This window comes from Actinia tenebrosa, unplaced genomic scaffold (assembly GCF_029948245.1).
Source record: "Actinia tenebrosa isolate PJP-AT-01 unplaced genomic scaffold, QUT_ActTen_1.0 PGA_scaffold4__44_contigs__length_22323623, whole genome shotgun sequence".
Lineage (NCBI taxonomy): Eukaryota > Metazoa > Cnidaria > Anthozoa > Actiniaria > Actiniidae > Actinia > Actinia tenebrosa.
This window is the reverse complement of record NW_028292581.1, coordinates 15,134,829-15,154,188: the sequence shown is the minus strand read 5'-3', so window position 1 is coordinate 15,154,188 and position 19,360 is coordinate 15,134,829. Positions and strand designations below refer to the sequence as shown.

At 37.4% G+C, this 19,360-nt stretch overlaps 1 protein-coding gene across 1 annotated transcript in view; it reads right to left on the bottom strand.

Moving 5' to 3' along the window:
- LOC116287234 (scavenger receptor cysteine-rich domain-containing protein DMBT1-like) overlaps positions 1–19,360 on the bottom strand; it is a 29,064-nt gene that overhangs the window by 1,313 nt on the left and 8,391 nt on the right. The window contains exons 11-33 of the mRNA XM_089036587.1: positions 18,987–19,142; positions 18,487–18,746; positions 18,198–18,318; positions 17,610–17,930; positions 17,030–17,242; positions 16,694–16,858; positions 16,424–16,480; positions 15,368–15,514; positions 15,052–15,228; positions 14,847–14,975; positions 13,838–14,269; positions 12,842–13,122; positions 11,807–11,942; positions 10,866–11,024; positions 9,754–10,046; positions 5,055–5,184; positions 4,101–4,430; positions 3,495–3,812; positions 2,629–2,931; positions 1,982–2,113; positions 1,380–1,423; positions 1,124–1,203; positions 159–560 (exon numbers count right to left, since the gene is read on the bottom strand). Coding sequence (XP_088892713.1) covers positions 159–560; positions 1,124–1,203; positions 1,380–1,423; positions 1,982–2,113; positions 2,629–2,931; positions 3,495–3,812; positions 4,101–4,430; positions 5,055–5,184; positions 9,754–10,046; positions 10,866–11,024; positions 11,807–11,942; positions 12,842–13,122; positions 13,838–14,269; positions 14,847–14,975; positions 15,052–15,228; positions 15,368–15,514; positions 16,424–16,480; positions 16,694–16,858; positions 17,030–17,242; positions 17,610–17,930; positions 18,198–18,318; positions 18,487–18,746; positions 18,987–19,142 — 4,786 coding nt within the window. The remainder of the gene's footprint in view (positions 1–158; positions 561–1,123; positions 1,204–1,379; positions 1,424–1,981; positions 2,114–2,628; positions 2,932–3,494; positions 3,813–4,100; positions 4,431–5,054; positions 5,185–9,753; positions 10,047–10,865; positions 11,025–11,806; positions 11,943–12,841; positions 13,123–13,837; positions 14,270–14,846; positions 14,976–15,051; positions 15,229–15,367; positions 15,515–16,423; positions 16,481–16,693; positions 16,859–17,029; positions 17,243–17,609; positions 17,931–18,197; positions 18,319–18,486; positions 18,747–18,986; positions 19,143–19,360) is intronic.

Here is a 19,360-nt window from a genome sequence, read left to right as displayed (position 1 = left end):
ATCAACACAGGAGAGAAAAAACTCAAACACGACACGCGTCCGAGAATCGAAACAAAATTGCATTGCTGAACGGCCAGCGATCTCACTGCTAAGCCAACCGTGTTTTACGAGAATAAGAAATTTTCTGGGTAACGTTTACATCTTTGACTTAGACTCACCTTCGTGCCATATATATGGCAACTGCTGCAACTATGATAGTTAACATCAGCACCAAGACCACAACAAACCCAATCTTGAATACGTGAGATGATTTGATTGTGGTTCGAGTCTTAGTTTGAGGATCCAAGACCGGCGACGAAGCGTTGAATGGTGTTCCTTTGCCTTGTTTGACGAGCATGACTTCATATCCAGCAATACCGTCCCTACTACCCTTAGCAACAGCTTGACGGACCATTTTAGGATCGATGATAATCATTTTTTTATTGATGGTCTTGACCACGGCATATTCGACGATGAGAATGTTTGTTGCATTTGAAAGATGTTTAATGGGGTCATGGAAGATGATGATGTCATTTTGAGTAAATATCCAATGCTCCGATTTCTTGCTTCCCTGTGTTTCCCTTGGAAATAAAAACAATATAATTTTTTAAAACGCATTAAATATAATTGAAAAAAAATAGTCCGGGGGGTATGTGGGGCACTCCGATTGAGAAAGGGATCTGCAATTTGGTATTTCTTAGGATGTCACAAATCTAAAAGCACCAACAGAGAGTATGCAGGTACTTCTTATTGTATTTGTCAGGTAATAAGCTACACGCGATTATATACGTAGTTGGAATGTTCTGAGTATTCATGTGTACATAATTATTCGAACGAGGATTTGCAAACTGTTAATCAATTCATGGTTCTGACTCCCCTTAGTTGTCTTTGATAACGTCCACAAGGTTATCAAATTATCCTGAGTATCTCAAAATGTAAAACTCTAATCCCGGAATGTACAGTTGATGATTATATTTTTTCAATAATTTACTGCCCAGCCAAAGGAATAGAAAATTGCCTCGTAATCCTTGTAGTACTCTTTAAAAAAATATACTGTGTAGTTGTTTGTGGGACAATATCTTAATTTCATTGGTAAAACAGCTGCAACGGTGATTGATTGTGCCGCACTCTTTAAAATATTTACCGATTGAGTTGTTCTTTACACTCATTGCAGTATTCATTGAGTATCTTTGCCAGAGATTTCTTGATCTGCGGTGGGTTCCACTGAATTGAAAAGAACAATATAATATCAATATAATTTGACATTTTTCTCTTATTCTCTCTACTTCATTGTACACACCGAACGCATAATTTATTACTACTATAATATAATTGACTGTTAACTCAATGTTTGACCTTTTTACGAATTTTAGCAAAATGATAATGTATAAACATGTTACCTTAATGTTGTCACTCCTTAGCACAATATCCACAACACCAGATCCTTAAAGAAAAAGATAATATTAAGTTAATACGTGTGGATTGCCTTTTTAGAAAATTCCCGAAATAACCTCATGAATTAGGTCAGGGAATGGCCGACCCACAAGTCGAACCCTGAAATAACCTCAGGGTTAAGTAAAGGCACCGTTAACTTTCAGATCGAAATGGAAATTAGGGTGTTACGTTTTACAGAAGGATTGAAAGCTGTGGATCTCAGTAAAGGCATGCTTTCTGTAGGTTACAAATTGTTTTAAGAATACTAATTAGATCTTATTAACCGAGCGGGAGGTCTGTACGGGATAATCTTGACCGAGGTCGGAATGTACAGACCGAGCGCAGCGATGACCACTTTTCATTGAAAAGGACAAAATGGTCTCGCCGTAAGATTAATATGCGATCGGACCGGTTAATACCGGAGAATCTATAGACAAGTCCGCGATGCAATCTATCCAATCAGATTGCTCGATTTGCTAGTGTCCAGGCTCTAAGATTCATAAGATTCATATAATAAACCAGAGTATTAAATAGTTATAATATCCGGACCATAGTCATAACTACCTACCAATAAATGTTTTGCAAGTCTTTCCAATAAAATAAGACGAGCATTTACAAACGAATTCAGATCCGTTTTTGCTACATTGTCCACCATTATTACAAAGATTGCTATCGCAATGATCAACTTGGGTGGTGTTATCTGAAACAATCAAGACAGTTTGGAAATAACAATAAGCGTGTTCTGTCTTAAACATTACATAAACAAACTGGTGAATGCATCTTTTCTATGTGCTAGGGGGTTTTGAGGAGACAATAAAATAACTCCTTTAATTACCTATTATATTGTATTGAAAAGATAACTAGCTAAAAACTAGTGTGAGCTGCGTCGGTGTTTCTAATGAAACAGTAATGATAAAAGGGTAAATTTTACACCGTGAAAAGATGACGACGAAGGACTAGCGTCCGAAACGTCAGTAAGTTTTTTCATCTTATCACGGTATAAAATTTACCCTTTTATCATTATATTGTAATGTTTAATGACTTTCTTGTATTTTCTGGTGAGAACACTTTGGCAGCATTTTTTAGTGCGATTAAACTCATGAGAAGAGATAGAAACTATGCATCCATAAGAACACTACAGAAACCTTTGTCTAAAAATCTCCTACAGCATGATTTACGTTCCAAATAAGTTAAAAACGTGTTATTCGTACTAACCATTTGAGCACTCCACACTAGCAACCTTGCCAAAATCGTCACAACTGTGAACATTGATTCCAAGGTGAAGACAGAGAATGATGGATGCCTCGTCCCCTTGACAATCCACTTCATCGAGTAGTACATCTTCACTGCCTTTGGAAATCAAGGAGGTAGACTCTGCTCTTTGGTAACCGAGGTCACGGCATATAACGTTAGCAGCGTTCATATTCCATCTTTTACCACATACTGACCCCCATTTGCCTCTGTATTGGATTTGTACACGTCCTTCATTAGGTTTTTTACCGTCAGTCAGGCGAGAACCTTTATAATTATTAACGGGGTAAAAATTAATAAATGGTTATGCAGCCCTGCTAGGCCCTGTTCCAGTGCATGCAATATAAATCCCTTGAACCGAGTCCCGAAAGGAATTGTTCTGGGGGACAAAACAATGGATTATCATTACTTTTTGCATAAATAAAAGACGGCCTGTTTTTTTGTCCCCAGAACAATTCCTCTCGAGACTCAGTGCAAGGAGTTTGTATTTGCCAATATCGATCAAGGCAAACCAACCAACCAAAAACGTTGTTTGAAAAATGTAAAGCATCTAGTTCATTATTTTCAAATACAAATTTAGTTGTTTTGTTGCTTTAAGATATTGTAAAATAACAATTCATCATACATCATACAAGTCTTTTTTTCAATTACGTCAGCGCACTTTCTAAATTCTCATATCAAAGGTGTATGTAGGCTTTGCGCTTTCTATGTATTTAAAGAAATTTTAAGAAATTACTTATGTTCGACAAAACTATCTGTAAGGTTTGTTAGCTATTTATGTTTATGCACATTTTAAAATAGTAGTCAAATTTGTACTTATGATTACTTACCGAAGCACTCGACACCTGCGTCAGATGTTTGTATCTTAGCTGGCAAGTAACCTATGCTTGAATAATCAGTACAGTGAGAAAGCCTGGTCTCATTTCCATGACAGTGAAATTTAAAGGCCCAGTGTTGTGTATGTACTTTGCCAAACGTACCACCGGTGACTGAACTTATGGCGCCTGCGAATCCCAGCTGTCGACAAGCTACAGTTGCTGCAAAAATGTTCCAGCCATTGCCACCTAATGTCCCCCAAATACCAACGTAGTCAACATCGACACGTCCTCGGTAGTTGGTTGACGTTCCATTTAGACGCAATTGAATTTCTGTCAAAAACCAAGAAGAAAAAAGCAACAATTATGAGAAATCTAATTGATATTTGTACCATACCAACTTATTTAAGAGTTACTTATGAGGCGTTGGAAATCAGCCACGTGTCAGGTATCAAAGGTCTTATAGAACTCTACTCACTCCTGATTGGCTACAGTTCGCTCAATGTAGGTCATAAAGTCAACTTTTTAAAAAGTGTTCGTATCTAGGGTGTCCACAATATCAGAGCATGTGGTCTTTATATTCGTGTGAGTATAATTATAAGTAACGTCTTTCATTCTCACCATTATCTGATGTCTTGCGAGTTTTACACACTACTGCAACATCTTGCTTGTGTAAGCACTTATTGTTACCCCATCCTCCGTGATTACACCTGGTGATTGATGGCTCTCTTCCAGAACAATTAATATCACTTAACCATACACGACCGCTTCCTAGACCAAATGCCTCGCCATCAGAAATAACTGTAATAGCGCCCTCATAACCCAACTGACGACAGACCACGTGAGCATTATTAAGTGTCCATTTATTTCCACATACAGTGCCCCAGCGTCCATGATGATAAACCTCTACTCGCCCAGCTCCATTTACGGTAGAAGACGCCAGTCTAATGCCTAAGAACGATAAAAATATTGTTACTATTTGGTAGGTAAAGAGGATAGCACCTCAGTTTTTGATTGCATAGATAGAGATTTGGTATATTTTGAATAGCCACTCTGGATAAGCGGAAAATATAATATTGTCCATTGTATGTATTTTGGAAAAGCAATCGATTTAAAAGGTTCTTATGTCTTCTTTGAAGTGCACTCCACTGAGGAGGGAAAATAATTGGGTTCCTCCTTAGCTCATGACGTTTATAACTTCCTAATTTTTTTTTAGGAAAGTTTCATTTTTTGTAGTAAGCGCAATGAAACATTAAAATTTAGTACTCCAAATAAAGCTCATTTCATAACTAAAAACAATTTTCAATTAAAAATAAAAGAAAAATTGTTTGTGCAGTAACAATTAAAGTATCCCACATTGCATCCACAGTGCAAATTTCTTATTGCCAACAACGAATAAACAGGTAATAAAAATTGCACGGCAGCTGAATATCAGTCTACTGAGCCGTTTACCTTGTATAAATACAGTTAATTAAATGATTGAAAAATTCAGTGAAATATAAGCTAAGAGCGGAAGTTTAGATACAAATTTAATAGACCTTATGTGGAAAACAATGAAAATATTAGAAGTCTTACTGTTCTTTGGCTTTTTATGCAGTGGTGGGGAAGCATTGGATGGCATCATGGTGCAATCTGATGATGCTGTTATCCAAATATCATCCAGGGCAATACGTATACTTCCAGTCAATACGGTCTCGAAGATAACCTAAAACAAAATACCACGAAGATTATTTTCATGTGTATGGAAAATACATCTGTGTAATTTACAGTCAAACTAAGAAAATTGTGAACCCCTAAAATATGTCTGATAAACTTCGTCTTCTGACTAATCGCATGCGAGAATGAATTCATTTTTTCAATTAATTGTGGAAGAATATTTTAGGTGTTCACTTTAGGTTTTCTTAGTTTGACTGTAACATCGTGATATGGAGAATAGTTGCCGATTCTCCCTAGACAGAGGCTAGTGTTGTTTACGTTTAGGAGGCACTAATCCACTCACAATGCCTACTTAGTATTCTATTAATTCTAAACCCACATTTTGATTTCTGTAGGGAAGGAAAACTGGACCAACCCGGAAACCCTCGTGACAGGGGAGAGAAATATTTAAGAGGGCGTCTCTGTAACAGCGTGCCACTCGATCTGGGCTCGAAAAATAGATTTCTTTTATATTGCTATCATCGAAAGTACTATCTATCCTCACTACAAAATTGCAGTTAGGATTGTTCTAAATTCTTTTTTCCACCCGCTATGCGAATTTTTGTCCATCGACCCCAAATCAGTGAAAGACGCCGATTTTCGAGGTCGGCCGAGGGCTACTTTCAAAGTCTGTTTTTTCGGGTTTCTCTGCACATAAAAGCTATTTTTTCTATCCAGAACTTTAGTCTAGTGTAACTTCTGCATAAAAACAGTAATAGTTTTTTTTGGAATGCGCGAATTCTGAAAAATAATCCTAACTGATCGAGACTACTGAAAGCGTGACGTGGAAAGCTAAGATTATGAGACCTCGAATATTGCAAATTTCTCATTTGTGGCACCTAACCCAGCCCTAAAATATCATTCAACCTTGAGATAAGAAGCTATTTTATAGATGTGTGCAATAAAATTTGCGGCACATTGCGTTTCTACGAAATAAGCTAAGTTTCAAATTGTTCTATTTTCAGTTATTTCCTTGCGTGACACGACAGGCCGTTGGGTCTGTGACGGCTACTTCTTTGCTCGTTATCCTCAATACCATTACCTAAAATATAATATGACGAATTAAACCTTAACTTTACAATATTTGTTCCATTATAAAAGATTTCAATGATCTACGGCTTCATTTAATAGTGTTTCTATAACCTGTTTTGAAGTTTCACCGCACAGTAATTCTTTTTACTCGAATATCTCGAGGTCGGGAGGTCAATCGCTATTTGTTTATTTAATCATAGCAAATTTAGTAAAGAAATCCTCGCTTAGTAATATCTCGAAACATCCTAAAAAGATCCAAAACTGAGAACTGTTCTTGTTGGTAGAGCTGAACATTTTTTTGTTTTTTTTATAAGTTGTAGGTAATATATCATTGATATCTTTGTCACTAGTCATTTAACCTTCTCAACGTTTATTTCCTTTATGAATTATCCATCATTTCCTATTGTGAAAAGGTATTTCGTCCTTCCGATATTTTCGAACTCCATATACTATCATTTTTTCGAAAAAATACTTTGCAGTCTTGACTGTTCTTCGGCTGAGACGACGATTTTTGCAACAGGTGTAAACAAACGTATGAATTCATTTATAACTACAGAACGAGTGATTGTGAAAATTATGATCATATAGGGGCGGCGGTTCGGAAGTGGAGGTTGCGGGTACTGGCTCCTCCAATACTTTTTAAGATATAGATCTACTCTGTAGATATGCTTCAAATAAACCATTATTATTATTATCATTATTACCATTATTCAATCAATCAATCAATGTATTGCTCATTTCTCTTAGAGAAACATTCAGCTCTCACTCTACCCGAGTAAGTTCAACTACTTTGAAGCCAAGCTATTATGGTATTATGATGCTTTTATTGGACGGCCTTTTCTCTTGTTGTTGTTTTGCTGTATTATCATTATCATTATCCTTATCCTTATCCTTATCCTTATCCTTATCCTTATCCTTATCCTTATCCTTATCCTTATCCTTATCCTTATCCTTATCCTTATCCTTATCCTTATCCTTATCCTTATCCTTATCCTTATCCTTATCCTTATCCTTATCCTTATCCTTATCCTTATCCTTATCCTTATCCTTATCATTATCATCAAAAGAATATTTGCGCCTGGTGAGCAAAATACAGGGAAACTATGAAAACGTGGTCACGTTTGCCGTTTGCGGGGAGAAAAAAAAGTCAATCTAAAACTCTCTAATGTTTAGCTTCCGCCATTGAAGGCTGAGATCTTGTTTCTTTGATATAGTAGTCGCATAGATCGTACGTGTCATAATGCACTAGTCAATTGAAACCCCGGCTGGCGGGGCACTGAACGGGGACGTGACGCGTTTTTTATGTACTTTTAAGAGCATGATTGCACCCGGGGTTCGGGGATTTAACGAATGGTTTTCTCAGCGGGGAATCGAGCGGGGATTTTAACGCTCGTTTGAATATGTCAGCCTGGAAACAAGAGGTCGGCCATCTTGAAAAATACCGAAGAAGGCGTTGTGATTCCAAGCACAGGCAGCCCGTAGCCTAGTACAGGACAGTATGTTCTACACAAAACACATGCTCAAAAAAACTTATAGCAGTTTCTACCTATACACTTTTACACTGAACTCCACTAATAAGAACCTTTCTTAAAATTGTAGCCTTATAGGTTCTTATCATCCTTTTTCCGCGGGGGTCGGGGGTCGGGGGTTTCAATTGACTAGTGAATAATGGGGTGTTGCAGGCCAATGCTATCCTCAATTTCTTGTAACAGATTTATACGTTCTGACTCTCGTATTACATCCTGAATGTCTTCCTCGTCTACCAAAGATCGTACATTTTCCTGAGGACTGGTCACGGTAATATCTCGTGCTGTGGATTTTTTTCGCGAAGTGGAAAGACGTGAAAAGAATCGTGCAATCTGGGTCTTCGATAGCCCGATTCTTCTCTTTCAAAGCGACTTTCATTGTTCTCATTTCTCGCGCACCGCATTTCCGCGGCAACTTGTTCAGGGTCTGCTTTTCTACCAGTCCTCTCACCCAGGTCAAACTTTGCTGTCAAATACGACCGCACATTTTTCTGTAGAGCAGCTCCGGCTCTTGGTTTTAGAGCCCAGCCCATGCTAAGTGTTGAAGGTGTCTCTTGAAGAAGTGATATACTGTATAAGAAGCTTCGTCTGGTTCTCGGCGGAGCCCATCGTAAGTAGGTTTATTTCTCTCTGATAATTTCGCTCTTAGATATATATTCGTATTTGTAATTATGGTTATTTGTATTATATTAAAGATGTATATTTAATTTTAAAAAGTATGCATTAGTTATTTTGTTTTATTTTATTTTTTTGCAAGAGTCTTCAATTTAGACGTCCTAGTCTAACTCACTAGTATTCAGTACAAAGACATAGATTCAGTATTCCAAGTACTACTAATATAAGTATAGAGTTGAGCAATAACACAGTGAAAATAACGATGCTAACGCGGACAAGTACATCCTTCACTTACAATAATATGAATAATATGTTACCTTCAACTAAAAAAACTAGAAATATTCAGCTCTACAAACAAGAACACTTCTCATTTTTGGATCTCTTTAGGATGTTTCGAGATATTACTAAGCGAGGATTTCTTTACTATAATTAAATAAACAAATAACGATTGACCTCCCGAGGAGCTCGAGATATTCAAATTACAAAAATTACTGTGCGGTGAAACTTCAAAACAGGTTATAGAAACACTATTAAATGAAGCCGTAGATCATTGAAATCTTTTATAATGGAACAAATATTGTAAAGTTAAGGTTTAATTCGTCATATTATATTTTAGGTAATGGTATTGAGGATAACGAGCAAAGAAGTAGCCGTCACAGACCCAACGGCCTGTCGTGTCACGCAAGGAAATAACTGAAAATAGAACAATTTGAAACTTAGCTTATTTCGTAGAAACGCAATGTGCCGCAAATTTTATTGCACACATCTATAAAATAGCTTCTTATCTCAAGGTTGAATGATATTTTAGGGCTGGGTTAGGTGCCACAAATGAGAAATTTGCAATATTCGAGGTCTCATAATCTTAGCTTTCCACGTCACGCTTTCAGTAGTCTCGATCAGTTAGGATTATTTTTCAGAATTCGCGCATTCCAAAAAAAACTATTACTGTTTTTATGCAGAAGTTACACTAGACTAAAGTTCTGGATAGAAAAAATAGCTTTTATGTGCAGAGAAACCCGAAAAAACAGACTTTGAAAGTAGCCCTCGGCCGACCTCGAAAATCGGCGTCTTTCACTGATTTGGGGTCGATGGACAAAAATTCGCATAGCGGGTGGAAAAAAGAATTTAGAACAATCCTAACTGCAATTTTGTAGTGAGGATAGATAGTACTTTCGATGATAGCAATATAAAAGAAATCTATTTTTCGAGCCCAGATCGAGTGGCACGCTGTTACAGAGACGCCCTCTTAAGCCCCAGATATATGGGATTCGAAAATAGCTGGCCTAAAAATTCAAGAACCCGAAAAATGAAACAAATAGTATTAGTGTGCCACTTAACTAGCGCAGGCTCGTATTGTCACTCTTTTCTAATCCAAAATTTCAATGGTAAGAAAATTAGAAGCAAACCTGGAATGCAGTCTTCTGATTTAAAGGAACGACGGCCTTGTTCCAAGCATCCGCATTTGACAACTGTTTGCTAGTCATTTTCCATACAGCAATCTCGTTACCGATTAAGGTTTGGCTTGAAGGACGGACGAATACCGTGAGGTCGACTTCAGAAACCAAAGGATTCAACTTCCGGTCAAAATAGTAATAGAAAGACATGCATCTTGCTTGGTCTGGTGAAAGTGACGGGCTAACAAGACGAGCTGAGTGTCTAGTACTTTGACTAATAGAACGCTCCATAAACATGTACGAACCTACAACCAAGTTAACATTTGAAAATAAGAACGATATGCTTCGTTTTCAAATGAAATATATTATTTTATTATTTTAAACAAATTAAGTGCAAACCACAGGGATCGGACATAAATGCAGGCCTCCTACCAAATGAAAAGCAACCTAGGCCATGGTCAATAATTAGTACTTATTCTACAAAGGTAAACGATTCTTCATATACTAGAGCCTTTGTAGGATCTCTATAGAGGCTTCATGTGATCGCAGCCATGACAGGAGGCAGGAACATCAAATCTGATCTAATCTAATTTACATGAGAAAGAATTCAGTTTCCCAGGGGAAAAAGACTCTATTGTTGTGCCTCCTGTCATGGCTACGATCACGTGAGTGCAAAGCCTCTATTAAGCGATCAAAGAAGTTCGGTTATATCACTAAAGAATTTGGCGCTGGCGTCTGTACAATCGTCTTGACTATCTTTATTTTGTTGTTATCGTGGTAGAGGTTTTTGTTGTCTCTGACGAAATGCTTTATTTGTTTGTTCCTTTTCCTAATAGTCACTTACTCCCCAAACTTTTCTGTCTCAAGCGTCATTGATACTAAATACGTTCTAGTGTTCAATATTGCAAAAGTAAAAATAAATTCTTTACCAGAAAAGTGAGTGAGATAGCGAGTTTGCAAGATTATTTCCAATTCATTCAATGAGAACCTTGGTCATTTCCTCTCTTCTCTCTCCCTCCTCTCCCTCCCCCTCCACTCTTCTCCTTATCTGTCTTAGTCTTGGAAAATTTTAACATTCTATATTATATTTTTTGATTCAAAATATTAACAGCAATCATACTAACCCTTATTCACGGAATACGTTGTGTGATCGTATGGAACAGTGCTTCCTGTCAGAGTAGCAAGATCGCGTTTTCCCCACTTTGAATATTCGAAGCCTTGATTGTCAGTAGTATAGCCACAAGTGCCATTTTCAAAATTGCAACTACCACGCATTCCTTCGTCTGAATGACACAACGACAAAAAAATTATAATAGAGGATACCAGATAGTTTTAGATTTTTAAGTTAATCATTGAAATGACCACATATTAGTTTTGGACATTAAAGTGTACGTAACTCCTGATACAATACTTTCAGTATTGAATCTACAAATCTACATAAAGGGAATAGTTGAATAGTGAATATTATATCATTTCCATTATGAATGTTTAAGTTATAAAGTTTCATACTTCCAATATGTTACTGACTGTGAGGACACCCCGGGCTTCATGCATTAGATATACAAATTTTGACTGGATCACACAAACAGTGTATAAAAAGCATCATCATTAAACTCGATTTTTCTACAATATTTAATGTAAATTTGTTGTTTCACAATGGTTTTCGTTTAGCATAAAAATTGAAACAAACACACTGAAAAGCCCTGGGGTGACGTCACAGTCAGTAATAATTGAAGTATATAACTTTTGACACGCAACATTCAAACAAAGAAATATTTCACCATTCAACTATTCACTTGATGTAGGATCAATACCGAAAGTTTGTATTAGGGTTAGGTACACTTTGCAAAGTTAAAATTCGTTTCTAAGCACATTTTTTGGGTCAAAAAATCAAATTTGTTTTCACTGTTGTATATTTACAAACTACATGTTTACTACCGAAGATACAAGGAACTGCTGTCGTGGTTGTCAGGATGGTTGACGTTAGCAGTAAACAAGCAATCCTTATCTTTTTCAATGAAAAGTTTAAATTTCGAAGGCATAATCAGTTTCCGGTTGAACCTACCCCATTGCCTTGGCCGTGCATTTGGAGGATAAAAGCTGCACAAATGACTTGGCATAGCCGATGTAATGTTAACGTCATCAATGGCAATGTTTCCATCTAGTAAAGATGATCCCAATCGTGCAGCTTGGATAACGACCTGTTGACGTAATTTTAGACAAATTTCAGACATCAGGTATAACATAACTAAAACAATAACCGAGTAATATTTTTACTTTCTTGATACGATCATTTCGATCAATGCTATTCGCTCCCTTTTAATGCCGGGTTATCGCGCCTTAGCCAAAAAATCATAAAGCTGGACTGAATTCCATGTTACTGAGCAAGTCGATGAGAATACCATGCCCAGATACAATTTTGTTCTATCAATTTACGACGTTTTTAAAAAGAGATATAGACGTTTTGCACCATCACGTGCCCACGCCCACATTTACCAAATACCATTACCATAACTAATACTGAGATATAACTAGCTAAAAACTAGTGTGAGCTGCGTCGGTGTTTCTAATGAAATAGTAATGATGAAAAGGTAAATTATACACCGTGAAAAGATGAAAAAACTTACTGACGTTTCGGACGCTAGTCCTTCGTCGGAGTAAAAAGTTTTTTTACTCCGACGAAGGACTAGCGTCCGAAACGTCAGTAAGTTTTTTCATCTTTTCACGGTGTATAATTTGCCTTTTCATCATTACTATAACTAATACTGCTTGGGCTCCCTGTGTTTAGATGGAAGTACATTAAAATCCTGTGCTCTTTGGAATTGAATTATTTTATCATGTAAGACGATTGTGTTGTTCAAGTGTCCGAATTCACTTGTGCTACTGCGAAAAAAGTCGAGGCTAGAGCTTTATCTTTTTATAAATTTGCTTTAATTTATCAAGTCCAACCTCGAACGCTGTTTTGTAGTTAATTGAGCAATCCAGAAAAAGGGTTATTTGTTGCATTCTGAATACTTTTTTGGTTTTCCTGCATGCATATTTTGCCATTACGGTTAAGTCATATCGAAAGTCGAAACTATTATTGTTATCTTTCACTTACCTTTATATTATTTGAAGTTGTCAAGTTTAAAGGTATCTGAGCCTTGTTCCAGCCATTGCTGTAGTTACCAGCATCACTGCTATAGCTCCCTTCTAACTGCCATACAACAACGTCCTTTTGCGATGATCTAAAGACAACCCTTAGCGTGTCCACGTGCTTGCCAATCATTTGGTAGTAGAAGGTTAAACAAGTACTCTTCAACATGAGCTGTGAACTAGCTAACATGGCGAGTGGACTTCGGTTTCTTAATCCAGCTCCTGATTGCATCTGAAGGTAATAACCTGTTAACCAAAAAAGAAGTGCCTCAGTGAAAACGATCGCCGACGTGCCAGAAATTAAGCTAATAGAAAACCATCCAACATGCTACAAATGTTGCTTAATTTGGAGGGGGAAACAAGTGAAAATCATTGCATTGTCATTGTATATCTCATGACATTGAAGATGAATTTAGTTATTTTTTATTATTATTTGTTTTGCTTTATTATCCTTATGATTACGAATTAAGAAAACTTGAGCTAAGAAGTATGCGCATGAATGCACCCTTCTTAAAAGTAATGATAAAAAGATAAATTATACACCGTGAAAAGATGAAAAAACTTACTGACGTTTCGAACGCTAGTCCTTCGTCGGAGTAAAAGAGGACTATCTTTTCACGGTGTATAATTTACCTTTTCATCATTACTGTATCATTAGAAACACCGACGCAGCTCACACTAGTTTTTAGCTAGTTATATCTCCTTCTTAAAAGTGTCTTGAATGCGAGGTTAATATGGAAATATAAAAGAAATGCCACAAATTCCATCGAGAAAAAGCGTGATTACTTTTGTATTTTCATGTTAGCCTTGCATCCACGATACTTTTAAGAAGGGTGCATTACAGCTGATGTATGTATGTATGATATCTGATCATCGAATTAAACTGGCTTGGATGGTGTTTTATAACCCCTCCTTCCTCATGACTATGTTTGGAAGGGTCCTTACATTAGTGACTGCTTACCTAAATTTTTGCGGTAACGGCTTGTCTTACAAATGTATGAGATTTGACCATATGTTTGATTACAGGATACATCAATTAATCTACCAGCGTCAGGTGATGAACCAGAAACTATTGCTGCACATTTGTCTTTGCCAGTAGTACTTGGTTTGCCTTTCATCCAAACGTTTGTCATATTCATGACGGTTCCATCATCATATGCCCAAACCCCCGTGCCGTTGAAATCACGTATGCCAATATAGTACTGCAAACTGGTGTTTGATAATACTTGATTCCTAATAAAAAACCATTCGTCCTTGTCTCGAATGTCAACAAGTCGGCCATTTTTGTTTTTACATTTGGTCTGTGCCTCTAGCCAAGTGGTATTCGTTTCATGATTGTTCAGTCTGTAGCAATGTCCCTTGTACAAGGAAGACCAACCACTTAAACACGTAGCTATAAATAAGAAAGAGGGTTCCTATTACACAAAATTATCTGATGCCCTTTTTGTTACCATACCATACGTTGGTGAAAGAAAACGTAATCTTAAAATACTTCATGCGCAGGTAATATTCCAGACCTAAAGAGTATATATCACCTTCCTAAGAAAACTACCAAAAATGAGTCCTTTATTAGTCGGCATAGATTCTTGGTGCTGAATGATTGGACGAAGCAGGCAAAATCCTCTTGGTCTTCTTTTAGCTCGAAGGTTAACTAAAGGTCCTGTTACACGTTGAAACTTTTAGCTGAAACTTGCGCGGCAAGTTTAACAGCGGTGTTAGACGGCGTAACTTAGGCATGGCGAGACTTTCCTCGCGAGAATGTTGCACAAAAAAAGAACTGGTTTGTACTTGTGTAACCGAAACTTTTATCGCGAACAAGTTTTAGGACGACATTGCGCCGCTTAAATTTCATCTCGAATGCCGATGCACCCATGGCCAAGTTTCACCTAAAAGTTTCAACGTGTAACAGGACATTAATATTACTTAGACATTTGTGAGTCCGATTTATCGTAGCATGCTTATTGACTTACGTGCTCCTAAGGTGTGGTCAAATAATGGTTGATTGTTTGATGTAGCTTGTCGTCGCACCCACTTCAGTCCATTATTAGCATTGGAAGTTTTAAACAGACAAAGGCCTTTCTCAAAATCACAGGAATACACTGAAATATAACAGTTTATATTTAACACCTTTAAATAATAATAATAAAAAAACATTTTCATTTTCATTAGACTTACTTTCCTCACTAATGCATGTAACACCAGCATCTTCATAATGTCCACAGTTCTCCCTTCCCCACCCATTATGCCTGCAAGAGCCAAGGGATTTTTCACTACCAGTGCACTGAACATTATCCAGCCATATTTTCCCGGATCCTGCACCAAAGGCAGCACGCACGTGGAATTTCACTGCACCTGAGACATAAGATAATACAAAACAATTCAGCTGTGGCTTTTGTTTGACTCAAAAAGCTATGTACATAACAGACTAAGTAAATAATAGACATAATAGAATAGACTACTTCATAATGAAAGGAAAATTCATAATACAAACCTACGAATCCTAGCATCCTACATGCGACAGTCGCATCCCTAATATCCCAGTCGTCGTCGCACACGGTACCCCACACACCGTTATGGTACACTTCTACACGACCCGAATAATCGTTGCTACCTCCAACTAAACGAATCTGCTTTGGTTCTTGAACATAAAAATGACCAGATTTATTAGAAATGTAATAATTATTCATAAAATGATATTAAAAGTCGTTTCTAACTTGCATTTTCACTTCCTTTGGGTATATTAGATGGGCAGAGAGAATAAAAGAAAAATATCAAATGCCCTTTGCAGGGAATCGAACCCACGTCTTCTCGGTATTCCAGTCCGATGTGTTAACCACTACACCACATTAGATGGGTAGTCGGGTATTGCGCTACAAATGCGTCGTTTCTCACCAATGCGACCCGGATTGTCTATTGGCTCTCTCGCTGGGTATCGAGGGTTTTCCTACGATTCGAGTTCTCCGGTTTACTTCCCTCATCAAAAATCAACTAATAAATTCTAATTCAATCTCTGGGTTTCCACCTTAACGGTTACGGCTCTATTTGTAATTGTTACACGCTGTGATAAACCCCATTAATTAGATGGGCTATATCAATTTGTTGTGTAGTGATACATATACTTATAATACTTAAAGGGACTCTGAGGTGCCAGACAGACCATAGCTTAAAATGTACATCAAACCTTGGTGATTTTGAAATCAAAATGAAAATTCCATGAAATGCGTTTTTTGAGGTGATATCGTCCGTCAAAGTTGCGAAATGATTTAAGCTGGGCTCCCTGTGGAATATCGCGGATTTGATGGCTTGGGATGATAGTGGAACTTGTTGGATAACTGGAGTTGAATCATACAAATTTTGCTGTTGAAGTATGGCTGTTCTTTATCAATGTGAGTCGGAAATTGCTTGAAGAGAAGAATATAATACTCCCGATGAAAGTGTGAGCGAGGAAAGTGAGCTAGAAGAAGTGGTTGATCTGTCTGATACCTCAGAGTCCCTTTAATTAAGGGGGCTTGGACCATTTTTTATACACATTAGTAAACAATCTTACTTGGAGTAGGTCGAGTAGGTTTTGGTGTTGTTGGTATTGGCGTTGGTACGAAGACACCTGCCAAGAAAAAATAATTGAAAATTACAAATTTTACCTCGGCGGCAAATTCATAGACTTGGTATATTATTACTGGCTAGGCCAGATTCCTGCATCACAAATCCAGTGGATCTAATCCCTCTCCCGCTAAGTGCATGTCCATAAAGTGAACGTCAAGGAGCAAAACTATTATTATTATCATCATTACCGCAAAATAGTTGCATCAAGCTATACCTTGGCCACAATATCGAAGATTACAAGATGGTGGTTTATTGAGCTCATAGACTAAGAATCCTGAACAGTTCTTCACTCGGATGGAAGTGGACCATCTACAGCAATCACCGAAATAACTAAAACAAACTGTTCTGGAAACCATTTCTTCGCTGACCGTTGGATTGCCTGAAATAAATGGAATTTCAAGTTGTTTTTAGAATCCCAAGGTTGGTGAAAACAAGCGAAAAGAAGACAAGGAGAGGATTAGAGAAAGAGCGAAGGAGAGGGAAAGGAAATAGATAGATAAAGAGAGAGAAGGAAAGATGGAGATATGAAAAGAGAGAGAGAATAATTTACCTCCATTCAACCAGCCTGACGCTCGTGTACCACATCTGTTTTCAGGAACACAAGACGAAGGCATTCGATCTCCAGCAGGTCCCATAAAACGATGCCACTGTCCAGGAATTATACCACTTTTTCTGTCGCACTGATTTACTTGACCCGCGAATGTTTTAGCTCTGTCTTTGCTGTTTAATATCTTATACCTGATGCATTCGTTGTCAATCGTGCCTGGGCAATAGAAAAAATAAAATTAGATAAATAAATAAATAAACAAACAAACAAACAAACAAACAGATAGATAAATAAATACATAAATAAATAAATACATCGATCAATCCATCAATCAATCAATCAATCAAATTTATATACATATATATTATTTGTATTTGCAACACATGATTCAATATCCCTTCAGATACAATAGCAATGAAACAGCCGCCATGTTGGTTGATCTAATAATAGAAGCTAATAAGAAATGCTTTGTTATCGTCAACCACCATAGCGGCTATGACGTAACATCACCCCAAGAATTTGGCAGGACTGATACACGGTGGCTAATGTCATTTTCAAACTGTGCGCTATGCTATTTCCCTACCGTTTGAGCACGCAACCCAGGAATCTTGGGAATGCAAACATTGGTGGCGTCCCCATGGATTCTTGCGACACTGTATAAGGTTACTCTCTCCTCCTGTGCATTGTACGTTGTCAAGCCAGATTATTCCAACACCTCGAGGCTTGTTTAACGACGAAATGGCTCTACCAAGTCCTGGGAACCCTAACATCTTACAGACTACAGTTGCATCTTCGTCACTCCACATATTGTTACAAATAGTACCCCACTGTCCATTGTGAAATACTTGCACACGACCTTGAAGAGGATTGGGATCATCGACTAATCGCACGTCACCTTCAAGGGCTGAGGAAACAAAAATTGTTTGTAAAACATGTGTTGATTTGAAGAAGATAAATAAGTGGCAAAAAAGAACGGCACATTTGCAGTACACAACTTGGTGTAAAGCCATAATTTTCCCACTTGCTTGAAATTAAATATTCTATTTCTACTCTTTTATTTGTTTAAATATACTTAAAAACTTCCTAAATAATAAGTAATTCATAAACCTTTGGTCCAACTGAGCATGCATTCACGTACGTGTACAATGTTTGTTTTTTTTGATTTACTCACCATTAATTGTTGTTGGCGTTGCTGTGCTAGGTGTCATGTTGCAAGTTTTGTTGGACACGGTAATGGTGTCTATGGCAATATCTCCTCTTTCAGAATTCCCACGAACTCCTTCAAATATAATCTATGAGGCAATGAACATAGTCCATGTTTTCATAGAATGTTCAAAAAAACTTCTTTCTTTAACCAACATGGTCGCAATAGGTATGACTTTTATTGCTTTTTTTCTCTTTGAAAGCTAATTCCTGCAATCAGTTTGTCATATTAATGATTTAATTGTTTTTCGCCTTACCTTTAGACCCACATCACCAGTAACATTGATCGGGACTTGTCCTTGGATCCACGAGTTTCCTTGTTCTCCAATTAATGTCCATAGCTTAACAATAGATTGAGAAGTTTCTCTCTTACTATGCACATTGAGCCATCCAATATCATTGCCCCTCATATGGTAATAGAACGAGATGCACTTGGTATTTGCTGGAAGCACAGAGCTTATCAGTTTTGCTCTTGCTCCTGCATCGCCTGTAGAAACCTCGGTGTACATATAGTAACCTAAAGCATAGTAACAAATTTATAAGAATATTTGAACACTTTAGAACATTGTCCGTGTGTACATACCCTAATGAATAGGTGGGAGATCTTTATAAAAAGTTGAATACAGTGCGATGGAAAGGCCAAGACTCAGTCCTGAGATTTCCAAATTAATCTAGGCCGGCAAACTAACGGCCAAGAGGGTATAGTTCACTATATGAAAAATAAGAGAAATAAATGCGAAATAAGAAAATAACTAACCTTTTCCACTTTGATCATAACGTGGTCCAGTGCCAGAAGATGGTGTCGATCCTCTGTTCCTCGTCCAATCAAATTCACTGTTAGTTCGGTCGCCATTCTGATATCCACACGTGTCGTACTCGAAGGTACAGTCCCCGGTTGACGTACTGTTTGAATCTAAGAATCAAATTAAACGATTTAAGTTTTTGGGCAGGGACTGGAACGCTTGTACCATTCCGAGGTTGGGAAAAACTGAGTTGATTATGAATTGTAGTTCACCGTACAGTCGACCCAGGTTTTTCATTACCTTGGAATGGATAATACCTATCGTGCTGAAAGAAAAAAGGAATTACGAAAAAAGTAATAGTTCTGACGGTAATTTTACTACTTTTTAC